The sequence below is a fragment of the Pogoniulus pusillus genome, chromosome 37, assembly GCF_015220805.1.
Source record: "Pogoniulus pusillus isolate bPogPus1 chromosome 37, bPogPus1.pri, whole genome shotgun sequence".
Taxonomy (NCBI): domain Eukaryota; kingdom Metazoa; phylum Chordata; class Aves; order Piciformes; family Lybiidae; genus Pogoniulus; species Pogoniulus pusillus.
In genome coordinates this window covers 3,026,430-3,041,102 of record NC_087300.1, presented here as the reverse complement: position 1 = coordinate 3,041,102, position 14,673 = coordinate 3,026,430, and the positions used below count along the sequence as shown (strand labels likewise).

Below are 14,673 nucleotides of genomic sequence, written 5' to 3'. Positions count from 1 at the left end.
CAGGGGGTTGGAAGTGGCTGATCCCTGAGGTCTCTTCCAACCCAAACCATTCTGTGCTTCTATAAGGGTGGTGAGACACTGGGAGAGGCTCTCCAAAGCTTTTCTTGGGACACCATCCCTGGAAACATTCAAGATCAGACTTGATGTGGCCTTGAGCCACCTGATCTGGCTGCAGATGTCTCTGCTGCCTGCAAAGGGGTTGGACAAGATGCAGAATCACAGCAACAGGCAGGTTGGCAAAGCCTCTCAGCATCACCAAGTCCAACCTGGAACCCTGCTCTACGAGATTGACCTTAAACCATAGCCCTAAGCACCACATGCCCTTGGAGAGTCCCTTCCAAGCCAGTGTGATGCTGTTCTGTGATTCCTTCCCCTGTGAGCTAGGAAAATGCTTTCTCTCTTGTGTCTCCTCCACACTCCCTGCAGTGCACTGTCCCATGAACCAGCTGCTGACAGACTCCACTGGTGTGATCCTCAGCCAGAGCTTCCTGGGCAGTTACCCTCACTTCCAGACCTGCTCCTGGGTGGTGAAGGTGGAGCCTGGCTACAACATCTCCCTCACCATCGAGTACTTCCTGAGTGAGAAGCAGTATGATGAGTTTGAGATCTTTGATGGTAAGAAGCCTGATCCCTGGAGGTGTTTAAGGCCAGGCTGGCTGAGGCTGTGGGCAGCCTGCTCTAGTGTGAGGTGTCCCTGGGCATGGCAGGGGGGTTGGAACTGGATGGTCTTTGTGGTCCCTTCCAACCCTGCCTGGTTCTGTGATTCTAAGAGGTTCAGCTTCACTGCAAGGGCAGACATGGGGGAGTTTGGGGAGCTGGGGATCTCTGCTCAAAGCAAGCTCCTCCAAAGACTCCCTGGTTCTCTGGGTGAGAAATGCTCAGTGCTTTGGGGCTTGGGTGGAACTCAAATACTTGTGGAAGGGAGAGGACTTAGTAAACTCCTGGGAGAAGGCTGAGCAAGGTCCTGGGAGAAGGCTGAGCAAGATCTTGGGAGAAGGCTGAGCAAGGCCCTGGGAGAAGGCTGAGCAAGATCTTGGGAGAAGGCTGAGCAAGGTCCTGGGAGAAGACATAGCAAGATCCAGGGAGAAAACATAACAAGGTCCTGGGAGAAGGCTGAGCAAGGTCCTGGGAGAGGACATAGCAAGGTCCTGGGAGAAGACATAGCAAGGTCCTGGGAGAAGACACAGCCAGCTCCTGAGAGAGGTTACAGCAGAGGTTGGTGGCAAGGGATGAGTTCTGGAGGTGGGAATTCCCAGCCCTGAAGACCATGCAGGCCAGAGGCAGGTGAACTGGGAAGGGATCTGTGGGGATTGATGATGAAGCTGCTCTGTAAGCAGGGATGCTCTGCTGCTCCTCCTCTGGCTGCCCATCAGGACCTGAGCTGAATGCTGCTGGAGCAAACTGGAGCACACTCACTGCTGGAGCAGACCTCCTGGGCTTCCTGGCACCACCTGGGCTTTGTTTGCTGTCGGTTTGCCAGGATCCAGGTCCAAACTGTCAGCCCCAAGCAATGAGCTGCCCCTGCTGGACTCGGTGCAAGCTCCTGGTGGTGCAGCTCTGAGCTTCTGCAGGAGCTCCCTGCCACAAAAGGGCCACACTTGGCTCTTTGCCTGCCAGCTTCGACTCTTTCTCCTTCCTTCCTTCCTTCCTTGCAGGTCCCTCTGGCCAGAGTCCACTGCTCCTGTCCCTGAGTGGGAACTACTCTGCCCCTCTGACCGTCAGCAGCAGCGGGAACAAGGTCTACCTGCGCTGGTCCTCTGATCATGCCTACAACAGGAAAGGCTTCAAAATCCGCTACTCTGGTGAGCACAGCAGAGCCTGCAGGCCTCTGCCAGGGGCCTGCCCCAGCTCCTCAGCCAAGGAGCTCCCCAGAAGTGCTGCAGAGGGGGGCCCCAAGCCATCTGTGCTAGCCAGAGCTGCCAAGCCCTGGGCGGCAGCAGCACTAAACTGGGCTCCTCCTGGGCTGGGGAGGGCACAAAGTTCCTTCCAGGAGGAGTGGTGAAACTGTGGCTGCCTTCTCAACCTCTCTTTAGAGTCAGCACCAGAAGGTGTCCTCAGCCTGGGGAAGAGGAGGCTTAGAGGGGACCTTAATCACTCTCTGCAGCTCCCCAAGAGGAAGGTGTAGGCAGGAGGGGGTCAGGCCGTGCAGCTTCAGGCTATGCCCTCTGGTCCTGTCACAAGTTGCCTGGAGCTGCAGCAGGGGAGGTTTAGGTTGGATGTTAGGAAGCACTCCCTGATGGAAAGGTGATTAGGCACTGGAATGGACTGCCCAGGGAGGTGGTGGAATCACCAGCCCTGGAGGGCTTTAAGAGAAGCTTGGATGTGGCACCTGGGGGCATGGTTTGGCTGATGTGGTGGGTCCCAGGCTGGACTGGATGACCTCAGAGGCCTTTCCCAGCCTCAGTGATTGTTGATTCTGTGCAAGTGCAGGTGACATGGCTGCAGCTGCTGAAGCCCATCCCATGCAAGTCACTGCTGTGACACTTCAATCACTGTGTGCTTGCAGTGAGGCCACTCTGAGGTGCTTGAAGATGAGCACCACGGTACAGGAGGGTCACAGAATGGGTTGGGTTGGAAGGGACCTTAAAGCTCAACCAGTTCCAACCCCTCTGCCATGGACAGGACACTTCCCACCAGCCTCATCCAAACTGGCCTTGAACAGCTCCAGAGAGGGAGCATCCACAACCTCCCTGGGCAGCATGGGTGAGAAGCTGCTTGGTGTATGAGGCACAACTTACAGTCACAGAACTGTTTTGGTTGGAAAAGACCTCTCAGATGGAGTCCAACTCTCGCCCCAACACCACCACAGCTGCTGCTAAAACATGTCCCCAGCTGTCATAGCCACAAGTTTTTGGAACACCTCCAAGGGAAGACAACTCCACCAGCTCCCTGGGCAGCCTGCTCCGAAGCCTGAGCACTCCTGCAGCAAGGAAGCTGCTCCTCATGTTCAACTCAGTGTGGGCAGCAGGACAAGGGAGGTTCTTCTGTCCCTGCTCAGCACTGCTCAGGCCACAGCTGCAGTGCTGTGTCCAGTTCTGGGCTCCTCGAGTCAAGAGAGATGCTGAGGTGCTGGAAGGTGTTTGGAGAAGGGCAGCAAGGCTGGGGAGGGGCCTGGAGCACAGCCCTGTGAGGAGAGGCTGAGGGAGCTGGGGGTGTGCAGCCTGCAGCAGAGGAGGCTCAGGGCAGAGCTCATTGCTGTCTGCAGCTGCCTGCAGGGAGGCTGTAGCCAGGTGGGGTTGGGCTCTGCTGCCAGGCAGCCAGCAACAGAAGAAGGGGACACAGCCTCAAGCTGTGCCAGGGGAGGTTGAGGCTGGATGTTAGGAGGAAGTTGTTGTCAGAGAGAGTGATTGGCATTGGAATGGGCTGCCCAGGGAGGTGGTGGAGTGGCTGTGGCTGGAGGTGTTTTGGCCAAGCCTGGCTGGGGCACTTAGTGCCATGGTCTGGTTGGTTGGGCAGGGCTGGGTGCTAGGTTGTGCTGGCTGAGCTTGGAGCTCTCTTCCAACCTGCCTGATTCTATGATTCAAGCTGAATCTCCTCTGGTGCAACCTGAGGCCATCTCCTCTTGTCTCATTGCTTGTTCCTTGCAGAAGAGATCAAGCCTCACCTGGCTCCAGCCTCCTTTCAGGGAGCTGTAGAGAGCCAGAAGGTCTCCTCTCAGCCTTCTCTTCTCCAGGCTACACACCCCCAGCTCCTTCAGCTCCAAACCCTTCCCCCAGCTTCATTGTCCTTCTCTGGTCCTCCTCCAGCCTCTCAGCATCCTTCTGGGAGCAAGAGACCCAAACCTCCTTCCTGTACTCATGATGCTACCTCTCCAGGGCAGGCTGAAATTGGCTCCTCAACCAGGAGGTGACTTTAGTCTGAATGCTGCCAGCTCAGTGCCTGATTTATTTTCTTCCCCTTTTCTCTCCAGCTCCTTACTGCAGCCTCCCTCAGCCCCCAGCCCATGGGATGATCCTGAGCCAGACAGGGCTGCAGCCTGGCAGCAGCGTTCGCTTCGGCTGCGACAGCGGCTACAGGCTCGTGGGGCACAGCACCACCACCTGCACCCAGCACCCCCAGGGCTACTTCCACTGGAGCCAGGCCACCCCTCTGTGCCAAGGTGAGTGCAGGCCAGCAGGGCATTGCTAGCAGCTGGAGGGTTTGTAAAGCCTTGGAATGAGGAGGAGGAGGAGGAACGGGGTTGAAGTGGCAGAGGAGAGATCGAAAGTGGATGTTAGGAAGGAGTTCTTTACAGGGGGGGTGGTGAGAGACTGGCACAGGTTGAGGGTGGTGAGACACTGGCACAGGTTGCCCAGGGAGGTTGTGGAGCACAGAAGCACCCAATGTGATCTTTGATCACATTGGGTGCTTCTGTGCTCCACAACCTCCCTGGAGATGCTCAAGACCAGGCTGAGATGAGGCCTTGAGCAACCTGCTCTAGTGGGAGGTGTCCCTGCCTATGGCAGAGGGTTGGAACTGGCTGAGCTTTGAGGTCCCTTCCAACCTAACCCCTTGCCTTCCTGGCTGCACCTTTCTCTCCAGCTGCCTTCATGGCCCTGCCTTGGTGTGCAGAAAATGCCCATCTTGATTCTGCTGAAGGCTTTCAGTGTCTTTGAACGTCCAAGGAACCCAGCCCCAGGGATTAATATTGCATTGCCTTGCCTGGAGAGGAGCCAAGGAGCCAGGACAGCACAGGCAGAACCTCCCTGCAGGGCCTGCCTCGTTGTCCAGGATTATTTAGGGTGGGAAGTGCCAAAGAGCCTTGGAAAAATCCTTTTCTGTGCTCCTGGATCCTTTCAGTCCCCTTGGGAATGGCACAGGGGTGGAAGCAGCCCTGCCTCTGGTGGGTGGGTTTGGGCTGGGGGTGTTTGTGTCCCCTTGGAGCCCTCTCAGGGCTGTGTGTGTGTTTGCTAAGGCAGGACCCTGCCTCCCAGGTCTGCTGGCAAAGGGGGAGCTGGGAAACTGGGCAGGAGCTTAGCCAGGGGAGTAGCCTCTGTGGCAGAAGGGATGGGGGCAGGCACCAAGTGCTGGGCCAGAATCATGGCATCGTTCTGGTTGGCAAAGCCCTCTGAGGTCATCCAGTCCAAGCAGCAACCCACCACCACCATGCCCACTCAGCCATGCCCACTCAGCCATGCCCACTCAGCCATGCCCCACACTGCCATGCCCACAGCTTTCTTGAGCACCTCCAGGGCTGGGCACTCCACCACCTCCCTGGGCAGCCTGTGCCAGTCCCTGACCACTCTGGCAGCAAACAAATTGTTCTTCATCTCCAACCTAAGCCCCCCCCAGTACAATTTCAGGCCAGTTTCTCTCCTCCTAGCACCTGATGCCAGAGAGAAGTGCCCAACCCCCACCTCACTGCAGCCTCCTCTCAGGCAGCTGTAGAGAGCAATGAGGGAGGTCTCCTCTCAGCCTCCTCTTCTCCAGCCTGGACACCTCCAGCTCCCTCAGCTGCTCCTCTAGGAGCAGGTGAAGCACAGCAAGACCAGCAAGCAGGAGGAGCTGTCATGGCAACTGCTTCCCAAGTCCTTAGCCCTGCTTAAGGAATGTTGCTGGTGCACTGAGAGTGCTTCAAAGGCAAATCATGGAGCCAAGGCCAGGGCTGCTGAGACTTTGCTGCCCTGAGTGCTGTGCTGGAAAGCTCCCTCAGCCCCTGCTCAGCTCCACAGCTCCTCTTACTGCCAGGAGGTGTACGGGGCGGGGGGAGGAGGGGTGGGGATGGATTTGAAGGTGGGGAGGGGATGGAGAGGAGATGTGTGGGGAGGAGATAGAGAGGAGATGGAGAGGGGATGTGTGGGGAGGAGGTGGAGAGGAGATGTGTGGGGAGGAGGTGGAGAGGAGATATGTGGGGAGGAGGTGGAGAGGAGATGTGTGGGGAGAAGATGTGTGGGGAGGAGATGTGTGGGGAGGAGATGGAGAAGAGATGTGTGGGGAGGAGGTGGAGAAGAGATGTGTGGGGAGAAGGTGGAGAAGAGATGTGTGGGGAGAAGGTGGAGAAGAGATGTGTGGGGAGAAGGTGGAGAGGAGATGTGTGGGGAGGAGGTGGAGAAGAGATGTGTGGGGAGGAGGTGGAGAGGAGATGTGTGGGGAGGAGGTGGAGAGGAGATGTGTGGGGAGGAGGTGGAGAGGAGATGTGTGGGGAGGAGGTGGGGAGGAGGTGGAGAGGAGATGTGTGGGGAGGAGGTGGAGAGGAGATGTGTGGGGAGGAGGTGGAGAGGAGATGTGTGGGGAGGAGGTGGAGAGGAGATGTGTGGGGAGGAGATGTGTGGGGAGGAGATGTGTGGGGAGGAGGTGGAGAGGAGATGTGTGGGGAGGAGGTGGAGAGGAGATGTGTGGGGAGGAGGTGGAGAGGAGATGTGTGGGGAGGAGGTGGGGAGGAGGTGGAGAGGAGATGTGTGGGGAGGAGGTGGAGAGGAGATGTGTGGGGAGGGGATGGAGAGGGGCTGTGTGGGGAGGAGGTGGAGAGGGGATGTGAGGTGGAGTGGGAAGGATATGCATGGATGAGGACTCCCCCCTGCAGATGAATTCATAGCAGCAGTGAGTCCCTGAGCACCAGTTCCCAGGCTAGCAGGGAGAGAGAGTCAGAGCCAGAGCCAGACCATCCATGGCTTGTCCCTGGTTTGGCCTGTGGAGTTCCTGAGCACCCCCAGGTCTGTGCCATGGGATGGAGGGGTGTGGGAAGAGGATTTCCCCCGGGAGCTGCCTGAGAAGCACTAAAGCCACCACAGCCCATGCTGCTCCAGCTGCAGGTGTGACACATCAGCAGCTCCCTGGGCACAACTCCTGGTGCCACCTCATGGCAGCCACCAGCAGGGAGTGAATTCGGGGGCCAATGCAAAGCAGTGCAGGCAGAGCCCTGCTGGGATTGCCCCACTGAGGGCTGTGTGGGTCCTAGTGGGTGCACAGAGCAGCTGGATGAGGATCCTGGTGCTGGCTGTGCCTCTGGACCAGCCTGGTCGGGTCAGAGCAGCTCCTTGGGGAATGTCATCTCCTCCTCTCCCCCTGTTTACAGCAGGAATCCTGACGCTGCCCCTTGGTTATCCAGCGCCTGGAGATGGATGTGGGAGGTGAGCAGCAGCCAGGCGAAGCTTGCAGGAGAATCGGTGGTGGAGCAGCTCCCCCCCCTGGCCTCAGGGCTGGCTCCTGTCTGCTCCAGCTCCATCCAACCCAGCAGCCTTTCCTTTTAACCCCCCCTCCGTGGCTCTGGAAGCCAACTGGCAGCCTGTAACTGTTGGGCAGCTCCTCCTCTGTTCCCACATGGCAGAGGGTTGGGAGCTCGGTGCCCAGCGCTGCATGAACTGCTCAGCAGCAGGGTCAGGAGAGGGGGAGCTGGGGGTGCCCTTAAACACAGCCTGGGGCTAACAACTGGCGTGGCCCAGGGCTGCCAGCACAGACTCCTCTTCCCCACTCCCCTCTGAGCAGTCTTTGCTGCGTGCTCCACTCCTGCCTGGCGTTTGTGGGAGCAGCAGAGGAGGCTGTGCAGGGCTCAGGCTGGCAGTGGAGGAGAGCACTGAGATGATCTCATGCAGCTCTGCTGCCTATTTTTAAAGCTGCTTTGTGTTTTTGGCATCCCAGCTGCAGATTTGCTTTCAGAGCCTCTGTCCCTTTTCCTAGCACATCATCTTCCTGCTGACAGAGCAGCTGAACCCCAACCCACCCCCAAGAAGTGCTGCTCTCTTTGTGTCCTGGACCACCACACTGCCCTTGGGGGTTCTCCCAAGCCAATTGTTGGGTTGGTTTCACAGAGCCACCAAACGTTGGGAGGTTGGAAGGGACCTCTGATGATCATCAAGTCCAACCTCCTGCCTGCCAGAGAAGGGTCACCTAAAGCAAGTGACATAGAAACACATCCAGATGGGCCTTGGTTGCCTCCAGAGATGGAGACTCCTGCAGCTCATTCCATGATTGTGTGACTTGGTTAAGGGAATGGAACATCTGAGAGCCTGGTGGAGCTGGGGCTCTGTAGCTTGGAAAAGAGGAGCCTGAGAAGTGACCTCATTTATCTGTGTGAGGATGTGCAGGTGAGTGGCAGGAGGCTGCAGCCAGGCTCTGCTGGGGGATGCCCAGGCACAGGCCAAGGGGCAATGGTGGCAGCTGAGGCAGAGGAGGTTCCATGGAAACATGAGGAGGATTTTTTTCCCTGTGAGGGTGCCAGAGCCCTGGCACAGGCTGCCCAGGGGGGCTGTGGAGTCTCCCACTCTGGAGATATTCAGACCCCACCTGGCTGTGTTGCTGTGTGACCTGCTCTGGGTGCTCCTGCTCTGGCAGGGGTTGGACTGGCTGAGCTTTGGAGGTCCCTTCCAGCCCCTGGCACTCTGTGATGCTGTGACTTTTGGGGTGAGCAACACAGCAAAGGGACTCAGCTTTCCCTCCAGCCTCTTTGGTCCCATGCAACACCCGAAATTAACCCTTCAGCTGCCAGCTGGAGGTGAAGAAGCAGGACTTCCCAGCTCCCCTCTTCTTCTTCTTCTTCTCCTCCTGCCTCAGAATGCAATTGGTATTCAGCCTGGCTGCTTGTCTAGACACCCAGCCTAGCAGAGAGATTGGCCAAGCTCCTTAGCTGGCTGGAGTGACACCCCTGTGATTATCACTGCAACCAGGGATGTGCCTGCTGCTGCTAATGGGAGCCTGTGGAATTACTCACACCTATTAGCAACACCTGCAAGGGCTGGGCAGCTGTGGCCCCAGGATGGGCCAGCTCATGCAGCAGCAGTGGGCAGCAGATGGAGAGTGAGGGGCCTGGAGCACAGCCCTGTGAGGAGAGCTGGGGGGGTGCAGCCTGCAGCAGAGGAGGCTCAGGGCAGAGCTCATTGCTGCCTGCAGCTGCCTGCAGGGAGGCTGTAGCCAGGTGGGGTTGGGCTCTGCTGCCAGGCAAGCAGCAACAGAACAAGGGCACAGAGTGTCAAGTTGTGGCATGGGAAGTCTAGGCTGGATGTGAGGAGGAAGTTGTCAGAGAGAGTGATTGGCATTGGAATGGGCTGCCCAGGGAGGTGGTGGAGTGGCTGTGGCTGGAGGTGTTGCAGCCAAGCCTGGCTGGGGCACTTAGTGCCATGGTCTGGTTGGTTGGGCAGGGCTGGGTGCTAGGTTGGGCTGGCTGAGCTTGGAGCTCTCTTCCAACCTGCCTGATCCTGTGATTCTGCCCCTCTGCTCTTCTGAGACCTCACCTGCAGTGCTGTGCCCAACCCAAGATAAGGAGCAGGTCCAGAGAAGGACCACAAAGATGATCAGAGGACTGGAGAACATCTCCTGTGAGGACAGGCTGAGAGAATTTCCTCACAGCAAGGCTTCTCAAACAGAGGAATAGGCTGCCCAGGGCAGTGGTGGAGTCACCATCCCTGGGGGTGGGCAAGCAGCCTGTGGACCTGGTGCTTAGGGTCAAGGTTTAGTGTTGATCCTTCAGTGCTGGGCCAGAGGTTGGGCTGGATGAGCTTGGAGGTCTCTTCCACAGATGTGTGCTGTGATCCTGCAACTGGAGCTGCTCAGCCTGGAGAAGAGAAGGCTCCAGGGAGACCTTAGAGCTGTGTTTCAGTATCTGAAGGAGACCTCCAGGAAGGCTGAGGAGGGACTGTGTGGAATTGCTTGAGGTGATAGGATTGGAGGCAGTGGTTTGAACCTGGAGCAGGCTGGACATCAGGAGGAAGCTCTGCACAGTAAGGGTGGTGAAACCCTGGGACAGGCTGCCCAGGGCTGTGCTTGAGGCCCCATCCCTGGAGCCAAACTCCCACCCGATGTGTCCCTGGGCAGCTTGCTCTAGCTGGAGGTGTCCCTGCTGCCTGCAGGCAGGCAGGGGCCGTTGGACAAGCTGACTTTTGAGGGTTCAACCTCTGATCTGGGCTTTCAGCTGCCCCCAGCTCCAAGGGCCCTTTGGGAGGTGCCTGATGTCTTGGCTGTGTTCTTTTTCTGCCCAGCTCTCTCCTGTGGAGTGCCCCAAGCCCCCCGGAACGGCATCGTCTTTGGCAAGGAGTACACAGTGGGCACCAAGGCCATGTACCACTGCAACCAGGGCTTCCAGCTGCAGCCTGGGCAGCAGGCCAGCACAGAGTGCCTGCAGGCTGGCACCTGGAGCAACGGGGACCAGCCCCCCCAGTGTGTGGGTGAGTGTCTGCAGCCGGGGCAGCTCCACGGGCAGCTTTGCAAGGTCCTTCAGCAGAGGCTTCCAGCTCGGGCAGGGCCAGGTGCAGGATTTCAGGCAGCAGGTTTCTAGTCCTGCAGAGTCTGGGTCTGGTGTCCTGTCCCATGGTGTCTTTGTCTGCCACCTGTAAAACGCTGTCAAGGGGCAGGGTTGGTCACCAGGTGAGTGACAGAGGCACTCTGTCAGCCTGTCCCCATTCCCAAAGGGAAGAGAAAGGGAATAAGGGAAGAGAGGCTGATGGGCTGGGAAGCAAAACTAACCCAGCTGGGATAGGAATGATAAGAATCCAATGCAGGAGGTACAGAACAGTGTGGAAACCACCCCCTGCTGGCAGTGGCATCACCACTGTCACCACTGATGCTGGGGGCAGCTGCTGGGGAAGTCCCAGTCCGGACTCAGTAGCAGATGGGACCCAGATTGAGGAGCAGAGGGATTGGGATCTAAGGCAGAATGGGCAGAGTTCTCTTTAGGTATTGGCCAGTGAAGAAGAGACTTGGCCCTGGTGATGCCTCAGCCTTATCTTGAAGCCACCCCTGGGGTGCAGTCCCTTGCTGGTCGGTGCAGGGTCACCTCTCCTGTCCACTGCTCCTCACAGCTGCCACCTCTGACTTGCTGCAGCCCAAGGGGGGACACAAGGTGTGGCACTGCCTTTGGTCTGCCCAGGAGCAAGTCCCCAGGCAGAGCCTTTCTGCAGCCCAGCCCTTGGTAGAAACTCTTTAACATCAGCTTCTCCCTGCTGGCAGCAGCCCTTGTGTGGTGGTTTGGGTGTCACCTGCCCCTCCACTCTTCTGAAACCACCCAGCCTAGACTCAGCCAAGCTGGAAGTTAAGGACTGAAGCTTTACAGTCACAGCTTAGCACAAGATGCAAGCAGAGAGTTACAATACCTACAGCTACAGACAGAAACAGAGGAGTTAAAAGTGATACAGAAACACAGCAGCCCTCCCAGCCACCAGAGTCCCCAGGAGGGGCTCCAACCACCCTTCCACCTTCTTTCCACCCCTCTGCTTTATCCCAGAGTCTGCCTTATGTGCAAGGTGAGTTTGGAGGATCAGCAAGGGGGGGTTAGAAGCAGAAGGATTAGTTACACAGGGAGAAAGAGAGCCTCTGAGAGACAGACCCTGTCTTCTCTGTGCCTGTGTTCTGCTTTAACACACCTCAGCAAGCCTGTGAGTGCAGTAGCCAGCAGCACTGGTTCCTTTTCACAGCCCAGATGTAAAACAGATGTATTTTTGTCTCACTACAATATTCCAGTGAGCCTCAAACCAGCACAGCCTGTGCAGACCTGCCCTCAGCTTCAGAAAGTGCCTCAGTGAGCATAGCCTCAGCTGAGCGCCGACCAGCGCTGCTCGTCCTCTAACCCAGCCCAGCACAGGCAGAGATGCTAATGCCAGCAGGTTTGCTGCAGGAATGCCCTGATGTGCCCTGGAGTTAACCATCTGCTCCCATCTCTCTGCCTCCTTCCTCTCCCCTGCTTCCCTGGCTCTTAGCTGTCACCTGTCCTGACCTCACCAGCATCGCGGTGGAGCACGGCCGCTGGCGGCTGACCTACGAGATCCAGTACCACTACAATGCCCAGCTGATGCTCATCTGTGACCCTGGCTACTACTACACTGGCCAGAGAGTCATCAAGTGCCAAGCCAATGGCAAGTGGAGCATAGGAGAACCGATGCCCACCTGCAAAAGTAAGAGCAGCAAAGCTGCGGGGCAGGGACGGCTGCGCGGGGATGGGGTTTGTGTGCCTGCTGGGGGGGGTGGGGTGCAGGAATCCTTCCCCTCAGCCACCCTGCCCTTGGCAGGGTCTGAGAGCAGAGAGGTGCTCTGGAGGAAGAGAGTTTGGATGCAGGGAGCCATTGTCTGTTGTTGTCATTCTTGGTTTAATCCCCCCAGAGTGGTGGAATTGTTTCAGTTGGTGAAGCCTTCTGAGACCCTCCAGGCCAAGCATCAGCCCAGCACCACCAGGGCCACCAAACCATGGCCTCAAGTGCCATGGCCACAGGTTGCTTGAACAGGTGTTCAAGCAGGGATGGGGATCCCACCACCTCCCTGGGCAGCCTGTGCCAACCGCTGACCACTCTCACAGCAAAGATATTGCTCCTCTTGCCCAACCTAACCCTCCCCTGGTTCAACTTGAGACTGTTTCTTCTTCTCCTATTCCTAGTTGCCTAGGGGAAGAGACCAACCTGCACCTGGCTCCAGCCTCCTCTCAGGAGCTGCAGAGAGCCAGAAGCTCTCCCCTCAGCCTCCCTTTCTCCAGGCTGCACACCCCTAGTTCCCTCAACTGCACCTCCAGACCCTTCCCAGCTCTCTTTCCCTTCTCCATCCCTGCCACTTAACCTGAATTGTTGCCTTATCCATGGATCTCTTTCATGCTCCTTCCCCTTTGTTTGTGCCTTCAGCCACAAGTGGCAGTGAGCTCTCCCCTGGGTGTGTTTATTCCCAACCTAGAGCTCCCTCCTGCTCTTGCTGATGGTGCTTTGGGCTCTCTTCTAGTTATCTCCTGTGGAGACCTGCCAACTCCTCCCAATGGCAACAAGATTGGCACACTGACCAGCTATGGGGCCACAGCCATCTTCTCCTGCAACACTGGCTACACCCTGGTGGGGTCCCGGGTGAGGGAGTGCATGGCCAACGGCCTGTGGAGTGGAGCAGAGGTCAGGTGCTTGGGTAGGTGCTCAGAGTCCTGGGGAAGGGTCTTGGGGGGGTGGTGGTTTTACTGCTGCTGCTCTGGTTTCATTTATCATGGAGTGATGGAATGGTTTGGAGTTTGAAGGGTGAAGATCATCCAACCCACCCCCCCGCTGCTATGGGCACTTTCTGCTAGGGAATTGCCCCTTGCAGGCTGCTTTCCTTAGCACTGAACCACAGAATGAGTTGGATTGGGAAGGACCTTAAAGATAATTCAGCTCCAACCTCACCCTGCCATGGGCACCTTCCACTAGGGAATTGCCCCTTGCAGGCTGCTTTCCTTGTCATAGAATGGCTTGGGTTGGAAAGGATCTTGAAGATCATTCAGTTCCAGCTCCCCTGCCATGGGCACCTTCCACTAGGGAGCCAAAAGAAGGCATTGCAGGCTGCTTTCCTTCTCACTGAACCACAGAATGGGTTAGAAAGGACCTTGAAGATCATTCAGCTTCAACCCCACTGCTGTGGGCACCTTGCCCTAGGGAATTGCCTCTTGCAGGCTGTCCAGTCATAAAATCAAGCAGGTTGGAAGAGAGCTCCAAGCTCAGCCAGTCCAACCTAGCACCCAGCCCTGACCAATCATAGAATCAAGTGGGTTAGAAGAGAGCTCCAAGCTCAGCCAGTCCAACCTAGCACCCAGCCCTGACCAATCATAGAATCAAGCAGGTTGGAAGAGAGCTCCAAGCTCAGCCAGTCCAACCTAGCACCCAGCCCTGGCCAATCATAGAATTAAGCAGGTTGGAAGAGAGCTCCAAGCTCAGCCAGCCCAACCTAGCACCCAGCCCTGCCCAACCAACCAGACCATGGCACTAAGTGCCCCAGCCAGGCTTGGCTTCAACACCTCCAGCCACAGCCACTCCACCACCCCCCTGGGCAGCCCATTCCAATTGCTAAGCTTCACCACATTAGGTGATGCCAGAGCCTCACACTTGCTTCCTCCAGCACAGAAGGAGGGACGAGAGGGGAGGGGCAGGGCAACATGTCTGGGCATGGATGAGGCTGTGTTTGCTCTGTCGAACCTCCCACCCCAGTGAGCCTAAGCCAGTGCTGCTCTATCAAACCTCCCACCCCAGTGAGGCTAAGCCAATGCTGCTCTATCAAACCTCCCACCCCAGTGAGGCTAAGCCAATGCTGCTCTATCAAACCTCCCACCCCAGTGAGGCTAAGCCAATGCTGCTCTATCAAAGCTACCATCCCAGTGAGCCTAAGCCAATGCTGCTCTATCAAACCTCCCACCCCAGTGAGGCTAAGCCAATGCTGCTCTATCAAACCTCCCACCCCAGTGAGGCTAAGCCAATGCTGCTCTATCAAACCTCCCACCCCAGTGAGCCTAAGCCAATGCTGCTCTATCAAACCTCCCACCCCAGTGAGGCTAAGCCAATGCTGCTCTATCAAACCTCCCACCCCAGTGAGGCTAAGCCAATGCTGCTCTATCAAACCTCCCACCCCAGTGAGGCTAAGCCAATGCTGCTCTATCAAACCTCCCACCCCAGTGAGGCTAAGCCAATGCTGCTCTATCGAACCTCCCACCCCAACGACAGCTTCAGGCCGGGCAGCTGGAGCTGGCAGTGACTTCTCTCTGCCCTCCCTCTTGCAGCTGGGCACTGTGGAGTGCCCAGTCCCATTGTGAACGGGCAGATCAACGGGGAGAACTTCAACTACCGTGGCAGTGTGGTGTACCAGTGCAGCCCTGGCTTCCGCCTGATCGGGATGTCGGTGCGCATCTGCCAGCAGGATCACCGCTGGTCCGGCAAGACTCCTGTCTGTGTGCGTAAGTATGGTGCCAGCTGCTGCAGCCCTGCTGCTGCTGGGACACTCAGGGCACAGCTCCTGGCATAACTTTTCAGGCCTCCAGCTTTGTGCACTTGCAGGTGG

The 14,673-nt window shown here is 57.4% G+C and overlaps 1 protein-coding gene across 1 annotated transcript in view; it reads left to right on the top strand.

The window, feature by feature from the left end:
* CSMD2 (CUB and Sushi multiple domains 2) overlaps positions 1–14,673 on the top strand; it is a 439,963-nt gene that overhangs the window by 383,995 nt on the left and 41,295 nt on the right. The window contains exons 48-54 of the mRNA XM_064172682.1: positions 427–615; positions 1,656–1,802; positions 3,911–4,099; positions 9,891–10,076; positions 11,604–11,798; positions 12,607–12,780; positions 14,396–14,569. Coding sequence (XP_064028752.1) covers positions 427–615; positions 1,656–1,802; positions 3,911–4,099; positions 9,891–10,076; positions 11,604–11,798; positions 12,607–12,780; positions 14,396–14,569 — 1,254 coding nt within the window. The remainder of the gene's footprint in view (positions 1–426; positions 616–1,655; positions 1,803–3,910; positions 4,100–9,890; positions 10,077–11,603; positions 11,799–12,606; positions 12,781–14,395; positions 14,570–14,673) is intronic.